At 41.5% G+C, this 20,288-nt stretch overlaps 1 protein-coding gene across 7 annotated transcripts in view; it reads left to right on the top strand.

Moving 5' to 3' along the window:
* The window catches only part of RARB (retinoic acid receptor beta), a 313,198-nt gene that overhangs the window by 267,237 nt on the left and 25,673 nt on the right, over positions 1 to 20,288 (top strand). For all 7 annotated transcript variants that reach the window (XM_063154628.1, XM_063154663.1, XM_063154646.1 and 4 more), the window contains one exon: positions 415 to 556. In XM_063154628.1, coding sequence (XP_063010698.1) covers positions 415 to 556 — 142 coding nt within the window. The remainder of the gene's footprint in view (positions 1 to 414; positions 557 to 20,288) is intronic.

Consider the following 20,288-nt stretch of genomic DNA (forward strand, 5'->3'; position numbering starts at 1 on the left):
GATGGGACCTTCAGGCTGAGTAAGTCTGTTTGTTATTGGATGAGTGTCTGACTTCCAAGTGGATCTGTTAGGAAGGCTGTTGTTTACCCAACTCATTACTTACGTTCATAAGCTCAAACAATTTTTAGTTGAGCTTTTTTTGTAAAATCCAGAACTTAATTTCCTGAATGCTCTTACTAGTTCTAGCTTTGTTTATTTTGGCCTTAGGTTGCATCAGATAATTAGTTTTTATTTAGGAGATGAGTCTTATGTTGCAACAAACAGTACTAAATTATAGTAAGACTGAGTCTTTAAAGATGCCATATTCCAGCCATAACTTTGAATTAGTTTTGTTGCTTTAAAGCAACATGCCTGCCTCAATGGTTTATGGAAAGCTCAGAAGCTTACTTGATTTTCTTTTTTTCTTGATTCCAGGGCTTTTTCCGCAGGAGTATCCAAAAGAACATGGTTTACACATGTCACAGAGATAAAAACTGTGTTATCAATAAAGTTACCAGAAATCGCTGCCAGTACTGCAGACTACAGAAGTGCTTTGAAGTGGGAATGTCCAAAGAATGTAAGTTGTCTCAGAAACAATTTGTTGTTTGTCATATCCTACATGTATGTGGCAGTCAGTCCTAAGGGGAAAAAAAATGATTATGCAATTATGTGATTGAAGCCAATATCTGCATTTGTATGGAGGAAAAGGAGTATGAATTTGTTACACAACTTTAGACCTGTATTTACAGACTTCTGAGTCCTTAACACTGCAGCCTAAAAGCTGTGTGTTCTTACTGCCTGGACCCTCTCTGAAAGGTGAAATGAGCTGGCAAATGCTCTTCTCTAAACCTGCAAAGCCAGTAAATCTGACTATGCAAGGCACACCAAAACCCCACAGGATTTTCCTCTCCCTCCCTTCTTTTGTAGAAATCTCTGGTTTGCCCTTTAAATTAACATTTTAAAATATTTATGTAGAAATATGTGATACTCTCTTTTTTCCAGTTTATTGATATCCCCATCAAGACTGAAAATATAGCTAAAGATGCCTTTTTCAGATCCCATGGGGTAATGCTTCTGAAACTTTCTCATTTTTGATTGGATTGATTGCAGTAGCAAAAAAGTCTCTGGTGTAGTGATCTGTTTGATTGTTGAGGGTTTTTACCTCTATCAGCGATGTTCCTGGTGTCAGTAGGTCAATACCAGTAATAACCTCTACAGAAATTTGCAGTGTGTGCATAAGAGAGGAAGGAAAATTGCCCAACCAGTTCTTAACTTTAATTCACCCACAAGAGTTTCTTGGAGAGAGTATAAGATCACAGAAAAAGAAAAATTGATGATGATGAGGCATTTATGTCTGAACTGTGATTTAAACTGGTTCTCATCTTCAGCATTTTACATCTCTGAATGGTGTGGGGCATCCCAGTAATTCCCTTTTCTGTACTTGGTCAGGAGCTGGAGGTCCTACAGTTGCATTTCTCCCTCCTCACTGTATGCCATTTCTCTCTCTCACCCTCTCCTGTCAGAGAAAGAGTGCTGAGAGGTGGAGAAAGAACCAGGTACATCCTTTGGACCATTGTGCTGTGTTTCCAGCTCCTTTTCATGGAAATGTGAAATTCTGGATATTGGAAAGTTTCAAGCTACTAAGGGAGGAGGTCTTAGGATTTCCATGAATTCACTGTCTGTGTTGGGTTTTCTTGTGTGCCTGAAGCGCACTTATCTGTACTTAGGTATAGATCTGTTGGAGTGGAGACTATGATGGGAGTAAAGGAGAAGGTAGGCTAAAATGCAAAGATACGAAATTAAATGAGGAGGATTTTATTGATAGCTCTTTCACTGCATATTAAGTGCACATGAAGCTGCTTTTTTTTTGTTTTTAATAAAAACAGTATGATGTAGTTTGGAAGAGAAGAAAAAGCACTTTTCTCACCTGAGGGTCTTGAGTTCCTAAGGACTTTATTGCTGACGTGAAATAGTAATCTTATTAAATGCTGTAACGTCACATCGGAGTAGGTTTTGGAAGTATCAGCAGTATTTCCAACATGTTAACCAAAGTTACTTTGGATAAACTAGAAAGACTTACTGCCTTTTAGGTGATGGATTGTTTTTTCCCATAGGGTAGCTGGAGCTTTGCCAGCAGGAATTAAGGTTTTGCTCTGCCTGTTTTCTGGGGTAAACTAAGTGAAATTGCCCTTTGGCAGTTGCCTTTATCTCAAAATTGTACAGGCACTGAAAAGGGGATAACAGGTTGGAGGGGGAACAGAGGATCCTGGAGAAAAGTGAGGGATGTCCTCTGGCTGCATTTCTGTAGAAGGCATTTGTAAGGGAACAGGGAAATTATTTTAAATGTCATCAGTTTGAATGCAGTGTGTCTTGTCTTCTGGGTTTAAGAACTAAGTCTGAAGTGATTCTGTGTTATCCCTTCATAAACAGGAGCTTTTCATCTCTTAAGAGATTTGAGAAACTATTTTCTTATCTGACCTTCTTTCATACATATCTCTAGATTTTAACTCCATTTCTTTAGAAGTTTATGTAAACAAAGGCACATCTGTCATTCAGCTTTTTCTTACCAGATAGAGGTTTTTCTTTTTCCCCCAGTGCATTATTCACATTTTATTTTTTTGTCTTCTTACAGTTCTGTTATCTTGTAATGTGAAAGCCATGAACAAAGGACAGAAAAAAGTATCAGAGAAATCTCACAGGGAAACAAGCCTACAATGCTCAAAGCAGTCCCAGTTGGGGAAAGTAATCATGATGGCACCTGCAAATAGAAACCCCAAGGTCTGTTCCCAGGAGCTAAGGAGGAGTAGATACTGGTTTTCAGTATACAGAGTAATCTGTGCTTAAAAGCTGCAGTCCTGTGTTTATTTGTTCTGTCTTTAAAGGGCATGCAAAAGTACCTGCATATGCAGCTCCCTTTGAGCTTAATAAGTGTTCCTCACAAACATCAGAGGAGAGGTGGGAACTGGGTGCATAGCCAGTGTGATACGTAGAGGTTTAAGAATGGGGGTACAGTGTTTGAAAGAGAAGAGATACTGAGCATTTCTTGTATGCCTTTATCTTGTTTCAGAGAATGAAGTGAGATGATAAAGGAATGCAGCAAATTTGCATTTCTCTATAGGTTGTTTTGTTCCTGTAGGGGGAAAAAAGCTATCTTCGACCCCATTTTACTCCCCAGATCTGATCAAGAGGTCAATAACTACACTACCTCCAGGGCAGGACTGGAGCTATTTGCCTTGTGATAATATCTGCAAGACTTGCTGAAACTGGATCCCACTAGTGTAGGGACCATCTTTCATTGTGTAGTCCCTGTTGCAAAAAGTTTGTGCTCCAGATAGGCAAGACAAAGAGTGTGAGGGGAAACGACTTAGTGATGACTGCCTTATCATCCTACAACAGGACAAAACACAGCTTGAAATAAAACCCTGCTGTCTTTAATCAGATACCCTTCCTTCAGAAACTCCAGAGCTTTGTCACTGAAACCTGAGCTGCAGCTCCCGGTTCAGGGCCTGGAGCCAGTCCCTCCACCAGCGCCGCACCAGGTTTGGGCGTTGTTATATGGCTGTCCCACCTCAGCTCCTGGAGGAGTGCTTAGGGCAGTGTGGGTGCAGCTGAGGCTCTGGACCCCACTCCAGACCTCTTCTGTCCTTTGTAACTTCCCAATCTGTTTGGTGTTCTGAATCACCACATCGAGACAAACGGTGATCATGCAGGATTCTTTTCTTGCTGCTGCTGAAGTGAGAAGGCTACACAGGCTGACAGTGGCTCATTATGTGATGGAGAGCCTTAGGAAACTAACCTTTGCCCTTCTATTACGTGATCTCAAGGCTGCTGTTGAAGCCCCATCCTCGGTGTGACCCCAGGTGCCCGCCAGCCGCTCGCTGGGTGCTCAGGAGCTGCCCAGGGGTCACACTCGGCGCTGCCTCCTGCAATTAGGGGAGCACGCAGGAAGCTGGGCAAAACTCGCCCACAAGAATGGACTCTTTCAAGCAGGATGCTGCAGCAGTCACTTTGTAAGGTGAAGCCTGCTCATAAAGAGAGCCTAAACTGGATTTTTTGGTAGGGTATAAAGGGGAAGAAAATGGAGCTCCTTTCTGCCGCAACTGCCCAGCTTAGCCCAGCAGCGCTTCCACTTCCATCCTTTTTCATAAACTGTGTGGGTTGCAGGGACTGTCACTGTACTTGATGATCTTTGGGGTCCCCTCAGACACAACGCAGCCCACGTACTAGGGTGTGATGTAGAGAAGCCCTCTCTATACTGGCATAAATCTTGTCTGCAGTGAGCTCTAATAGAGTGAAATTATGTTTGTAAAGGCCCAGAATTGTTCCAGATTACTTCAGTGCACTGAAGCAATGTTCAGATTTGCAAATCTGCTTACAATTAACCTCTCTGGAGGAAGGGAAGGAGGAAGGGAGGGAATGCAGGGGAATTATCATGAAGAGGAGAGAATCTGGTTTCTGTGCTCGGTATTTGTTGGGGATTTTTTTAACTTGCCCAGAAATGTCTGTTACTCTTTGTCACAGACTTGGGTCTTATAATATTTAAATGTTCATGCTTCTTGGAACATGTGATTACATTCTGCTACTGAACAATAGATTGAATGGATTTACTTATTTTTGTTCTAGTTGAAATTGGCAAGCAGGAAACATCAACTTGAGGAACTGTCATGTTTGTATTTTTTATTTCTCTTTAATTTTTTCAGTCTCTTTAATGAAGCATGATTCCATCCACAGTGAGTGGCTAAGTGGAGGGCTAGTCTGCATAGTTGCATTTGGGAAGTTCATGCAGATTTCACTGATGTCATTTTAAAGTAAACTAATTAGAATGCATGCAATCTTTATTTAGATGTTAGTCAGAACTGAACTGGGGTTGTTTTATTCTTTTTAGCCAGCAGGAAGCACTGGATTTAGGAATTGTTTCTGCTTTGCTACAGGCTAGATTTTTAACTGGATGCCTAAATACCACAGAGTGGCTGGGGGCTTTTTCAAAAATTCCAGAGTAGTTGCCTTGCCTGTTAACTTGCTTTCTCGAGAGGCAGGAGCTAAATATCAGAGTAGAAATCACAAACCCCTGAATTCTGTTCTGGGACTAATTCCTCTCTCTAAACCATACAAGCTGATTATTCTGTCTTTCCTGTCTTGAGAGATGAAAATTACGTCTTTTCACAGGGGCTGGGAGACCTTGTATCGTGAGTGCTTTGAAAGTAGAAAGATGTAAACTGTGAAAATACCAATTAAATTAAGAATTGGAAATACAGTTAGTGGGGAAGCTATGCCCAAACCATAGAGATCACATATTTTTAATTTTGCTTTTTAAGGACAGATTGTTTTGAAGATTTTTTTTCAGTTGCTAATCAGATAGGAAATCTTGTAATTTCTTTTGTTTGGGTTGAAAATTTGGAAACTTTTAAAAGTTAATGCCAAACTCTCAATGTCACTAATGGGGAGATTGTTTTAAGATGACAGCAAAGCTAAAGGGGAAGGGTCTTCCCTGCAATAAAAACCACAGTGCTCTAGTGTCAGCCTGTGCTCTGCCAGTGATAATGCACACTTTGTTATGCTGGGTGGCTGCAAATGATCTACATACAATTAAAATTCTCTTGTAGAGAACTGTGTTCTACTTATTGTGCATTGTTTCCCATGGTTAAATAAACATCTCTTGCTTTTTTTATCTTCAAAAAAAGCGTAGTTTTTTTGTCTTCAAAGAAGCAGATCTGCTTTCCTTTCTCCTTTTGGGGTCTGCTTCTTCTGTGTTTTAGCCTTTACCCCTGATTTTGCATACCCCTGATTTTTCACTTGCCAGCTTTAATGTTTAAAGGAGCAACTTAGATTGAATGTTATTATCCATAATTTACTCTATGTTCTGTGAAGATGGTTATGTAATAGCAGTAATTGCATCAACTCACCTAATGAGCTTTCCCTCCAGTGCCATGTACAGCAGATTAATAGCCCATGAATTCATTTGCAGCTCGTTGTGTTTCAGAAAAGTATTTCAGGCAGCAATTAATAAACTGCTAAAGAAAATAACATAAAAAATTATTTTTTTTATTATGTTAACTCTCCAGCTGAACAATTTATTGGCACCTTTCATGATGCGGCTAAGTAAATTCTCTCCTAATTCCTCAAGCGGAGTGTGATTAGTGAACCCTGCTCAGCTCAAGACTGTCTGGTAATTAGTCTGATCTTTATATCCTAAAATGTTAGGGAAAGGTAAGAATAGCGTCCTAATGTTCTCTTTTTCTTCTATTCCTTGCCTTTCAGGCATTATGCAAATAGCTGTAACTTTAAACTGCAGCATGCTAGTGCTGCAAATTTTTTTTCCCCCTTACTTGCATAGAAACCCCATAATTGTGTAAGCTAAGAATTGAAGACCTCAGCCAATAAACAACCCCTGGCACTGTTTCTGTGCTGCTCGTTGTGGGCTGCAGTGTCCCATACCTCCCAAGTGGTGGGACACAGCCTGGAGCAGGGACCCAAGAAAGGTCACGGGGTGCTGCTGCCCTGAGGAAGGTAAACCAGGGGTCAAATGCCACTGGAAAGGGAGATGCCAGGAGAAAGGCATGAAGAGGGGAGAGAGAACAGGGAAAGTCTTGTGTTTTGCAGTGTAAAAGGGGATGAGTTGATTGAACCCAACAGCAGAAGAGCAGCAGGGCTGCAACCACCTTTGCCAGGAAAGTGTCTGGGGAAAGGGGAAGAAACTGCTGCGTGTGGCCAAACTTGCCAGGCTGCTCTAGAATTACCATTTCTTTGCTTTTTCTTTTGGTTGGTGCTAGTGTTTGGGGATTTTTTTTAATTGAATATCAAGTTTTTCACGTTTTACATAATTTCTTTTTCAAAAGAAACGGTTATCTTCCTGCCACTACCATCCCTACTCTCCCAGTCCAAAAGAAGTGCTTGGCTTGTCTTCAAAAGTAGTAAATATATATTTTAAAATATTTTCCCTCATTTTAGGCTCTTGAGGACTGAGTAAGCATAAAGGGAATTCCTTCAATAAGCTCATACAGAGATTGATTACATGTCCTCAGCTGGAAGTTACATTAAGACTTATTCACTAAGGTATAGCTACCGTTGTGAACTTTTCAACGCTCTCTGCTGTCTCTATGACAACACAGATCCTGGCAGAAGTTACCAGGGCTCGTGTGCTCTCTGCAGCCTTTGTCTGCATCCATCAATCCTAGTCCTCGACGACTGTAAATGTGTGCCTTTCTTATGTTTTTTGCTTAACAAGGTGTTTTATTAAATTTGTGACACTTCTAAAGTTATTACACTAATCATTTGTACTGCCACACACAACCATGCTCTAAAAGAGATGTGCTTTAGGAAAGGACTTTCTGAAAGGCTCTCAATCATGTCGTGTGGAAGATACTCAGCTGAGTGGCACAGAGTCCTTGCACAAGTAACTTTTCTTTCATTACAGGTGAAACTTAAGGTAACTAGAGCCTGGGAAAAGCATAATGCACACACAGTCTAATTTCTGCTTAGATCTGCATCACACGCCAGAGAAGTGCTCGCTACTACTCTGTGCTCTAGCAAAGTCCACAGACCTTGCTGAAGCCATTCTGATTTTAAAGGTACCCATAGTGAGTCTGTTGGTGCTTGCAGCTCAGGTTTCTGTGGCAGTCCTGGCATGTGTCACCTTCTGAGGAAGTCCTTCTCTGGACATGGGGCTTTTTCTTGAGAACAGTTGGCATTGACACGGGTCTTAGTTTTCATTTTACACTTTTGGGGTGGTTTAGGATTCATCAGACGTTTTCCATCAGTTTCCCAGACATTTTGGGCAGGTATCTCTTACAAAATCTCTTCTCAACATAGATTTTGTTCTTTTTCTAGCATTTTTCTGTTATTTCTCATCCCCTGCTTTGGTTCATAGCATTATTCCAAATTGTACATGTAAAGACACTGGCTCTATGCATTTGTGTTGCCATTGCAGGTTGCCTTTGCCTCTTCTTCAGTTTAGTATCCCAGCTGCTTTCGTGGCAAGGAAAACCCTGGTTATCCTTTCTGCCTTGTCCTGTGCTGGGCAATGCTGCTGTTAGAGCAGATGGGAAACCCTGAGGTAGCCAGTCCCTTCCCAGTCCTTGCTCTCCTAAGAATGATGCTGAGGCCACATTTGCTTTGTCATGCGGACATAACTGCTGAGACCCCAGTCCCATGACCTCAAAAGCTTTTGTTTCAGAGCTTCCATTCTTCCTTTATGCACTCAGTTCACTGCTTCCTATTCCTCATTCGGATCATTTTGTTGTTTGGGGACGCGGGGCATCTTTGCATCTCTCTTTCTAATTGCCATTGTGCTGTGTGGCTTGTGCTTTCTATTGGCCCTTCTGGTTTCTCTGGTATCTTTTTTCTCCCTTTGAATGCTCCTTTTTTTCCCCCTATTTTTTTTTTTTTTTATTTTGGGATGTTGAATCCGAAGGATGGAGAAATGTCAATGAGATAAATATCAGTCTGGGAACGAGCAAATTGCCAGTGTTCTGGGCCTTGAAGCTAAACATGGCTTATTTGGTTGTCAGGCCAACCTGAAAATGTTATCTACAGTAGCCAAGGTTCATGAGAAATGAAGTAAATTGTTCCCAAGAGTTCTGGGAAGTCTGAACTGCAGCAACCCGAATGTTCCTGAAGGACTCTCTATCAAAGGAGAGGCTTATTTGGTCCTTCTCCTCAGAAGAAACAAATGGGAGAGTGTGTATCTCTTCCTGCTGGTTTATATCCACAAACTTTTGTTCTCCTGGTGATCGCTTTACTGCAGACAGTCTTGCACGGGGTGGGTGCCTCTGCGAAGGGCCAAGCAGCAAAGCTTCCCCTGGCCTCTCTGCGGAGAGCAGCTCCCGTGCTGATGGTGTGGAAGACGGAAAGCAGGCACTCAGAAACCCGTAAGCGCTCAAAGACGCTTTAGGAAGATCTCTCCATAAGCAGACAAGGCCATGGATTTCCCTCTGCTGCTGTCAGGCTCTCGCTTTCATCTGCTGGATGAATTGTTAGAGCAGAGGGAGTTTTCCACTGCCGTGCCTGCGATAAGCCGACTGACACGTTGCAGCTCCTCCTGCTGCGATGCTGGCCCTGGGACTGGGCTCTAAAAATAGCCTCGATTTGTTTTTAGTTTGACTTTGTATCACATGCTCGTTTTAAAATACATCGGAACAGTTAATTTCCAGTTCTACAGCGCTCATGTGGAAAGTGTAAAGGATTTTTTAAAGTAGATGGTGTACAAGGAGTAGAAATAGCACCCTTTCTATCCAAACTTAAATAACACTCAGCTGCCAATTCTATAAAAGGAAAAAGAGAGATCATAAGGCGTTAGAATTTTTAATGTCCTCTAGCCCAAAATGAACAGAAATGGTTTTGCCCCATCTTATTTTACTCCAGTATTTGTTTGCATGCTTGCCTGTTTCTGAAAGCTCTTAAATGTTTAAATCTAGGTCTCATGAAAAGTCTGTCAATCAGACAACAGCTCTGAAACCTGACTTCTACAAGTTGTAGCTTAAAGCCCTACAGGCGGTGCCTGTGGCTGATCGGCATTTAATGAGCTGTGGGATCATTTCTCAGTGCCATGCATCCATAACCAGTTGCTTGTTGTTGATATAAACAGATTTGGTAAATAAATGTGAGGAAATTGTCTGACTTTGGAGACATTTACCTGAATTTCAGAGTTAAAGCTAAGTGGAATTCTTCCTTTCCCCTGGCAAAAAGTGCAACAGAAAGCAAACATGCTTTTAGTTGGATTACAGGCATGGTTAGTCATCTGACAGACAGTTTTAATGGAGTCAGAAAGACATGCTGGGGAAACATGCTGACCTACTTTTCTTTCTTTCTTTTTCCTCAAACTTCGAAGCAAGTAAAATGTTAATTTTAAAACTCTCCATAAAGTAAGACTTTGGTGTAGGAGCTCATTTTGTAATTTAATTTATTTACACTTCTGTTTAGGGTATGATAGATTGTTTTGGTAACTGAATTTCATCAGGTTGTTTTTGTTAGGAAATTGGGTTACATCTGAGAAATCCATGTTCTTCCCCCTTTGCAGGACAAAGCAATCATCTTCAAGTTAATGAATGATTTAAGTCCAATCCTCTGAGAGAGGACTTTACAAACCATTGACAATAACAGACTAACAAAGCATATTACATTTTTATCATTTTCAATGCGTTACATTTTAAAACATTTGCTGTTCTTAAACTTGGGGGAAGAAGGAATACTGGCAGATAGTGTTGTCCATTTTCACTTTTGTTTTTTTTTCCTATGTTAAGGAGGTGGATGCTCCACCGAAGTATTTTCTTGAAGGCAGAACTTGATGTGTTTGAAAACTGGGAAACTCTTTACTGTAAAACTTGAGAGCTTGGGGGAAAAAAAGCCTTAAATTAAATAGGAAAACTTAGCAGTGAAGATGGATTAAAACATTGCAGAGATACTACAATATTAAAACATTGAATGATACTGGGTGATAAAGTGTTTTAGAAACACTTTCAGCGGCAGGCACACACACAGTTTGTCAGATGGCTGAGGGGTGCCAGGTCCCTGGCAGAGAGCTGAGCTCCATTCGCTTTGCAGGTGGTTTTGGTGAAGATGTCACTGCACGGTTGAAGGAGCAGGAGAGGACATCATTCCTTGACACTCTGGTCGATCCAGGGACACTGTTTTCACCTGCTCTGTCTCCTCCTGTTTCCATCATTAACAGGTTTTCTGCTGTCACTCAGCCCTGGTGCAATGGGTGCTGCTGCAAATCCTTTGCTTCCTCCCATCTCTCCTTGTTCTTAACTTCCAACAAGCTGATTTACAGTTTGCATCATGGAAATAGTAATACAATGGAAGAGAGACAGAAAAAATGGAAATTGCTAGGAAATCCTGAAGTTTATGGGGAGTTTTACATTTCACAGAATCCACAAGCTACATGTAGTCTTATGAAGTACAGTGATTTTACATACTGTGTACTTCTAGAGAATGTTGCAGTGGTAAAGATTGAGATCTAATTTTTATAGTTATAAAAATTAAGTATGTTGGCTAATACACAAGAGTTTCTTCTCTCTCTCAAGAAGGCTGATAGTGGCATTGCACAGGTCTTAGCCATTTTGTAAGGTGGAGGCACCAGTAGAGGAGGCATGAGCCCAGGAGAACAAATGAGCAGTAAGTGAATATCCTTATGCACTGAACTGCTGCACCTCACATGTTCAGCATCCCTCACTGCACCATAGCTGTGCTTCTTGCAAGGACTATCTTTCCTATGTCGTTCTTGCCACAGCACTTCTTCTAGGTGAGTTGTGACATGGTATGTGCTGATTGTAGTGGAGACATAACTGGGGAAAGACACTCAAAAAAGCATCACATCTGAAATTTCATTCAAGAATGAATGATTGGTTTTTTTCCTGATACGGGAAAGCTGTTGATGCTGGAAGGTGAAGCATTAGGTTTAGAGGAACTTAAGTTGCTCTCTGACAGTACCAGGCTACTGCTTTTGGGCAGGGAGCTCTTGTGTTTCCAATTAGGAGTCTTGTGAAGATTGGTGAGGAGGTCCAGAGTTAAGTGTGTGTTTGGTCTTGTAGTCCACATTGTACTCTGCTGCACTATCTGGTTATCCCATTGAATAGCTCCGGGATCAAACCCAAGTGATCCAGATCCCTGGAACAAGTGACTGTTAGTTCATAAGAGCCTTTTGACAGCACATTTTTACAAGAAAGATGTTTGATTTTCCCTGTCAGTAATTTGGAAGAGAAGCTCAATGCATACTTTCCTCCCTGCTCCTTCTTTGGATGCCTCTTCAGGTGAACACTGCTATTAAATCAGAACACCCAGAAAATAATTTTAAATGGAAAAGGAATGCAAATAATAAAAAGACAATAAATAGAAGCACGAGGATAGTTGTTAATAAGAAAAAGAAGCCCTTTTATGTTCAAACCTCTCTCATAACACAGGGAAAAGTAAACAAGGACAGAGGAGAATACGCATAAATATTTTATTCCTTTAGTTCTGAAGAAGGCTTAAATCCTGTTTGTCCTCAAAAGAGAGTCAAAGCCTTTTCTTGGCAACTTTTCCTGTTGTTTTCTGAGTCAGCTACAGCTATTTCACATGTTTATTAGGAACATTATTCCTACTAGAACTCAGGCATTGTAAAGTGTGAACATACATAAACTACACAGGCATATCAGCTGCCACTCCTAGAGCATACAGTACAAACCCATGAGGTTTGGGGTCTTCTTTCTTGGCTGGGGCAGTGAGGCAGGGAGGTAACTCTCTGGTACAGGGGCCTTGCACTAATGGAGGAGGAATATTTACAAATATTCCCTAGAAACCAGGGTGTGGGAAAAATGAGGCAATTAAGAAGAATCACTAGATACCCTGTCTTAACAGTTTATTATATACATTTTAATGAGTATTTAATCCCTAATGCTGTGTGATGGATTAGAAAAGAGGGGGACTCAGGCCTCTTTCTGTGCATACTTTTATGTTTCCCCTTCATTGAACATTTTCTCTAGGCAAATTGTTTAACTTGAGCTGGTTGGAGGTGTTCCAGCACAACAGAGCTTTGCTGAAAATAACATTGGGTTGAATCCCAAAATGAAGAGTTGTCTGTTGTGTTCAGATTTGCAGAACCTTGGGATGAGTTACAAGGGGGGCCAGGAAGGAGCCTGGTCTGTTCCTGTCCTCCATGTTGCATATCCCAGGGCCTGGGGGGCTTGGCTGTACTGTGTCTACCATTCACCCTGGTGGTCTGGGCAGTTCTGCAGCTGGATGGGCAGGCGGATGTTCATCAGCTTTTTTAGGAACTGATAAACCTCTGCTTTTGGAAATCTTGAGGTTTTAGCTCATGCTTCCCGTGGGGGTTGTAACCCTAGAACAACATCCTGAGGACCTCATAGAAACCCTTCTGTTAGTGCATCTTTCATCTTGCACTTGCCACAGTCTTGGAGAAGACCATCCTCGCTGGACACAGGCACCCAGACTGTGTGCAATGAGTTCAGGGCCCAGTCCCACACTGGTGACAGATGTGAAAGATTTGTCATCAGCATCACTGAGATACAATGGGGTTAGCAGCCACCTGTAATGCCAGATGATCCGTGCTGGGTAGTCACTTCTAGTGCCAACTGGGGACCACCACCTTCATTTAAGGAACAGCTGTGTGTTGAATTCGGTCTCCTTGCCCAGCCCTTGGCTTCCCTTTCAGATGTCATCTCATGTCCAAGTTGCATCCTTTGTTTTCATGGAGAAGTCTGGGAAAACTAGGTCAGTTTATCCAAGTAGAAATTATTATTTTATTGAGTTAACTCTGTGTTGACCTGCTGCCTGTTTGCCTTCTCAAAATTAACTCCCTTGTGTGCACTAAATCTTGCCCTAGAAGTTGCAGAGTACTCAGTAATCACTTTGATTTCAAATCAAAAATAAAGAGGCTGCTTTTCTTAGTATCTTTATATTTCCTGGAAACAAGTGTCTGTCTGCTTTGTTTCTTGTGTGATCACTACATCAGGCTGGTCTGGTGTGCTGTGAAAGCACTTAATGTAAAAAGGTTATGTGCTGGCTTTTCTGGGGATATTTAAAAGATCTTATGGAGAAATCAGGATTTGATTCTGCTTGACCCTGGCTGACAGAATTAAGCCCTTTAAGCCAGTTCTGTAGTTACTAGCATGCTTTCTTTTTAAAATAATCTGGTCCACTTACTCCTGCTATTTCAGAACTTTAGTCCCAGACAAGAAAGCTTTTTTTTTTTTTGCCTTTTTTTTTTTTAATGAAAGAATATTTGGAATGTATTTTTAAAGAACTTCTTTGGCATTGTACATGAAAGATAAAATATATCAAAATAGACAGTCTGATAATTAGGTGCAGGCTTGTGGAGTGATTCATGTCATAATGTGAATGCTGAAACAGCTGAGGTTGCTGCAGGTGTGCTGAGGGAATTCGAGCCTGTAATGCTGTGATGCTTCTGCCTCTACATAAAGCAGGAGTACAGATGTCTGGAGAGCCTGCACTAATAGATGAGAAGCAGTATTTTTGCATGTGAATTATGGATGGAGGAATATTTATTAGAGGCAAAAACAAGGGCCTTTGTCTCCCAGGCACCTTTTGCTTTGAAGAGTCCCACTAAAGCCTGCTGCTGTCCCAGGAGCAGAGCTCCCAAAGTGAGCTGGGGATTCAGCTGCTGCCTGTGAAGCCTGGCTGGAGCTCAGAGCCGAGTTATGCCATGCATGGGCAGAAAGGGATCCAAAGAAAAGCCTGGGAGGCAAAGGCCTTTTTAGTGCCTCAGCTGGCGGGTGTAGTGCTTCGGGGTGGGCAGTGAGAGCTGAAGCTGAAAGTGAATAAACTTGTTTACCTGTGGCAGCAGCCAGCTTCAGTAGGGCTTTCCTGGAGACTGCTGGCTCGCTTGGAGTGGCTTTCCTGAAATCCTGAGATGGAAAGAAAAAGAAGTCCCCTGACTTCACTCCTTGCTTTCTCCTTAGTTTACAGTTGGTGAAAACAGGACTATGTAATCTTCAAAAAAAATGCCCCACCCCAACAACAAATCTGCAGATTGTTTATTCCAACTGCTCAGCTTTTGGGAAGGGAAAGGATGTAAACAACACACTAAAATGCAGTGAGATGCAACAGTATTGTTTGGGCATGTTACTTTCCCATTTGATGAAGCTTTTTTAGTAGTATTATGGCAAAACAGCTTTAACAACACACACTGTTCTTTAAAAACATCAAACCCACCTGCCGTCCAAGCCCCCTGGCCAGTGCAGATGTGTGCCCACCAGCTGTGTTGGACTGTGCATCAGTGTGAGGCTTAAACAGGCAATTTTTTCTGGCTGATCTAGCAGCGCTTCTGGTCCACCTGGCTAAATGATACTGTTCTTCCCTTCTCCTGCTGCTTCAGCTAGCCAAGAGGGTAAGCTTGAGCAGGGCAGCTGAGCATGGTTGTGGGGTGCACGCTCTGGCCTTGCTGCCCTCCACTTTGGGTGCCAATCCTGGCACCTTGAGAGATGGGAATAACCTCCCAGTCCCAATTCTATTTTGTTTTGTTGTAATAGTAGGAGCATGAACAAGCTTTTGCATTTAGGAAGGAATGTGTGTAAGCTCATAATAGTGTGTTTTCCACATTTGCTTCGGAGGAATAGGTAAATAGATTCTGAGCTATTTCTTTGCTTTTATTGTCCCTGGCCTAGTGGGAGGCCAGGGCTGCAAGCTGCCGAGGCTGTAACACAGACAAGCGCTGCGATTCAAGACTGCAGCTCCCTTTCTTCAGACATGCCGGGAACAACTGTTCCTGCGCCTCCACGAGCTCAGTTTGCGGCTGCGGGAGGCGATGCGCTCCCGCGCCTGGCGGAGCACCCGCGCACGCAGAGCCCCTGCAGACGTGTTGTCAGTTGGCAGCTCTCTCGCTAGATGCACCTTTACACAATTGCACAAGCCACCAGGAGGTACGAATGTGAAATTCAGCCTTGGGGGCAAAACAAAGAAATGAAACTTAGGTATGAATGCGGTGTTATCCATCTGCAGATACAGATATTAGAGCTGATCTCCCACCACGCTGCTGTAGCTTTACACTAATAGGACTCTGCTGCGATCGGTGGAGTAGCACCACTGCAAGACAAAAACAGCAGTGGGCATAAGTTGGGGCTGTTATTTTTAATTCTGGTGAATAATGTAGAGAGTGAACCCTGTTTAGGGAAAGCCAGCCTGTGTTCACTGTGTGAAACCACCCATAATAAAAGGGAGAAATGCAGTGACACACTGTCTTGGTATTGCTCCTAAACTTCTGCTCTTTCTTCTGGGGAGCCATTGCCCTGAGTCCCATGTGTCTATGTGCAAGCAAAGGGAAGGGGTCTTCCAGCTCACCTCCTTTTTTTGGTAGCCTTTCCATTTGCTGTCCCATAAAGTCAGTTTTATCATGCATGACTAGAATTTGTCCTGTAGCTGGGACTCATTCATTACATTGAATAAATGGGCTTATTATGTAAAGTTATTTTGTGGAAGGAGTCTGTTGATGGCATTGTCAGGAAAGAGGCTGCAATTTGTCATGGTAGGTAGCTTGCTAGTTAAGTAAAAAATAAGTCACTTCTTTTCCTCAGTGTATGTTAGGATAAGAAATAAAATAGCTGTGGCAGGTTGAAACATGAAGTTACAGGCTGGCAGTGGGCAGGGATAGTGTGCAGTGTCAGGTCTTAGCTTACAGCCATGCACTTCCTTGGTCATTGGTGGTCGTGGATAATGCCCAGCAAATTGAAATGAGGACTTTGGATAACCCCAGCATCTCCCAGTTGCGAGGCATCGTACTACCATGACTGTCTCCTAAGAGAAATTAATGTAATATTTGTAGATAAGTAGACTGATTTACCTTTTGATGACCCTGGAGAGAAAGGGCAGATTCAGGATATTTTTGCTCATAATCGGTTATCCATAAAGAGTTAGTGTACCAGGCTTCAAGATTATAGCTCAAAAGGGCAGTTGCTTTGAGAAGGTAGCTTGAAAGGGCACCTCAACAGCTGAAATCAGATGAGACAGATTTAATGGCCTCTCAGTAATTTCTGACTGAAAGTTCAGAGTTTGAAATTTAGGGATTTTTTTCTTCACCCAGCCTATGGTAAAAGAAATGCATTATAGCCTAATAGAAATTTATTTTCAGGCTGAGTATTTAGAAGAGTTTTTCAACTGCTGCGTATACATTTGGTCACTTCAGCTGTAAGGAAGAGAAAGAATAATCACTTTGTGTTTGTGGGCTTGTGTATTTTTAGCTAATGTGTTAAGACACTGCAATTCCAGAAAAGCTGTCCTCCATTTCCCCAGAGTATTTTGATTTAACCATCTGCATGCCGCATTTTATCTAGACTGCCATAGAAGTTAGTAATAAATGCACTGGGGTCTTGGCAGCCAAAACAGTAGATAGTAAGCAAAATGCTTTGCTTCCCTGAGGGTTTTAGTTTCATGGGAATTCTGCCACAGGCTGGCACTTCTCAGTGGGTTACCTGCAGAAGCTTGTAAATTTAGGAACCCTCCCCAGATGGATTCCCAAAGCTCCTTCCCACTCCTGCGCTGTGCGGGGAAGGGAAAGACTGGAAATACCCACTGGGTGACACAGTTACTTGCAAACCTGTTGCAAGTGGCATGGTAGATCTTAATAAAAATCATAGGTTTTATGTTGAGAGTAAGGAAGCGACTGATTTCATGCAGAATACTGAGAGAGATGGGGCATGATTGGAGTGAGGAGCGAATGACAAGTGTAGTTTAATTTAGCAGCTGCACAAGATGCACAGGGACATTGCAAGACCTGCATGTGGAGATACTTCATCTCACATATGGGAATTTCTGGCTATATTAAGTAACTTGAGGTGAGGCCTATGTGAAATACAGATGGAAACATACCAGCGAGTAAATTTTGTCCGAGTCAATGAGCATGGCTAGGCTAATTCCATGGCAGATATGTTGGTGGGTCTTCACAGGAAATATTAGTGATTTATTCTGCCTGCAATTGTTAATGCTAACAACCTTCAATAGCTGTTTAAGCATCAGCTGCTTGGAGCGTGTGGATTATCCTATTTCACACTGGCAATTAGTTGATGATATTAAAGCACTTTGAAAATGGAAATCGCAGGGCAAATGCTATTTAAACAGTTCATCATTTAATGTATAATCCCATCTCTCCAGCTACTTTGATTGCAATATGTGGGGAGATGGTAAGGGACACCGAGGAGTCTGCTTTCAGTCCAACCCCTGGTACAGGTGCTGTGCCCTGTCTGTCCTGCCTCTGACTCAGCTGCTCCTCATCCTCTACCTGCCCACACCCATGTGCTGCAAAACACATTTTCTTCTGTTTGTTTGGGGTTTTTTTCCACTTGTTTACTGTCTTTCTGTTTTTACAACTTCTTAATTTCTCATTTGTTCTTAGGACCTGTTTGGGGAGTGTGGGGGGCATTCCATTTGTATTTCTGGGGTCTTGATTTCTATTCTTTGGGCAGTTAGTACCCTGTTTGGCATGTTCTGCAGACCTTGAACCACTCCCAAAATACTATAGGAAATATAAAGGTAGGCATTAGTTGGTATGTTCATACACTTGAAAACAGCTTATGGGATTCTGGTGGGTTTGGGAGGGGAGTTTGTTTGTTTGTTTTTTGGAGTTTATTTGGTTGGCTTGATTTTTTTTTTTTTGTCCTGTCCTTCTGCAACATTCAAGACAAATGTGCCTGTAGAACCATTTGGTTTCCTTCAGCAGTGGTTTTGGATCTTGGATTGGAAGCTCTAAGTATCCCAAGTATGATAGCTGCTGATTTTGCCTCTGGATGTCTTAAAAAAAAAAAAGATAGTGCAAGAATGTAAAAATTTAAATAATACCAAAGGCAGACCTTCCAGCTAATTTCAAGGGGTATTTTTTAGCCTGTTGTTTTGCATTGGCTTTTCAATTTTGGTCCTACGTCTGATTTCAGATTCTATTGGGTTTTTTAAAAGGACGAGAAACTCCTTTATTTTGCTCATTCCAGTTACTAATATTTCAGGGATGTGTCAACAGCAGGTGCCAAATTTCACATCTAAAATAAAATTGCTCAGACTGATGAGAATCCTTGAAACCACAGGTGAAGTTTCAGGCCAGTTAAATAAAGCTGTAGAGCATCCATTTGTATCATTCATTCATATAATGAAACCTGTTCTTATAACTCAGCTCTGATATATTAACCCCACAGTTATCCTCACACATAAATGGGAGATGTGTTGCTTTCGTCAGGATATAACCATATAAATCCCCTGTGCATGAATGGAAAAATAGGGGCCCTAAGGCTATAGGTATCAAAGGTCTCCCCTATACTTACAATAGCCTAATAAGGTTATTTTGAAGGCATAGGTAATTACTCACAGGCTCCCTATAGCCAGTGATTCATTGTTCACTACTGAAACATTTCTAAATGAATTATGTTTTAAACAAGCAAATCCTTGGCCTTCTCTTTTATGGAAAGAAAAAGAAAATGGGAGGGACACAAAATTCCACCATTTTCTGTGTTAAGTACACTGCTTGCTAGTTAAAAGGTCCCTGGTATTTTTAGCAGTTTAAATGTACTGCCGTGCTTCTTGCTGTTTTGAATGCCTATTTCTGAATTTCACATTTTGATAAAAATATTATTGTTGTCATTAAATTGATATTTAGAAAAGACTGGATACAAGAGCTCAGTGCAATGAATAAAACAGTTGGAGTTAACTATCCCTGGGGATAGAATCAATCACTGTTGTAGAAAAGGGTGACATTTAAAAAAGAAACTCAGAAGAAAATGTCATGCTTAAAAAATTAGATTTAAACGCACTAGCTCCTGATTGATTTTTATTGCACTCACATGGATACACTGATTGATTATCAGCCTTACAAATGCTTAGTACCTTTCTCACTTCTCTAATAATCAGAATAATCTAATTTTCAATGTCATTTAAGTTACCATATTCAAGGCCATAATAGATCATATTTCTAATAAAACGTAACAATTATGTAATGAATAATACAAAGCTGCAAGGCAGAGTTCAAATTTACCTTCCTCAAAAAAAAAAAAAAAGGTTAAAAAAAAATAAAAATACCAGGAGTGTCTGGAAGGGCCAGTGTACGTGAAGGCAGGAGACAGGACGATGTCTTCTGGATGTGTGGTGTGTTCCCCTGTGGTTGAACTGAGGTTCCTGGCGTGTTGGCTGGGGCGGGTTTGCCATAGCTGAATGTTATTTCTCAATAGGAAACCCTGGGCGGGCTCGAGTTCTGTAATGGATGTGCTTGCTCTGTGCCTGGGGAAAAATGATAGCGTGCCAGGTGCTTATGAAATGTCTTCCATGATTGTTTCTCTGTGCTCCCTGTTAATTTTGATATGTGTCTGTAGAGAGATACTATCTCACTTAATTTGAGATGTTTTCTTCTGGCGATTGTTATCCAACAGCTGACATGGTTGATTTCTCAGAATCAGCTACAAAATATGCAGGTTTTGATGTGTTCTGGTTTTGTAAGCCCCTTACACAACTGTGTACTTGTTATTCGCTTTGTCCATTAGAAATGAGAGTTTTGTGTTTGAAATGGGCTTTGTCTCCAATCATTCTCCATATGTCAAAGCCAAGTTTTGGCATGGAAATTTGTTTTAAAATAGTTTCCTGGCTTTTTTTAAGACTGAGCTGTTTTGCCTAAAAGAAAACATTATTTCATCTGGAAATCACGACCTAGGAAACCAATCTATTTATAACTACCTGGCATTCTGCATATATTAGTGTGTTTGGCTTGCAATTGCACTGCTGTTAATGTGAGCAGGAGTCCCACCGTCCTGGATTGATGGCTCGTCAGCTTATCGAGTGTGATTTTGCTGCTTTTGAGATGATTGTTTTATTCCTTTACGTGTCTTGGC

This window comes from Melospiza melodia, chromosome 1 (assembly GCF_035770615.1).
Source record: "Melospiza melodia melodia isolate bMelMel2 chromosome 1, bMelMel2.pri, whole genome shotgun sequence".
NCBI lineage: Eukaryota > Metazoa > Chordata > Aves > Passeriformes > Passerellidae > Melospiza > Melospiza melodia.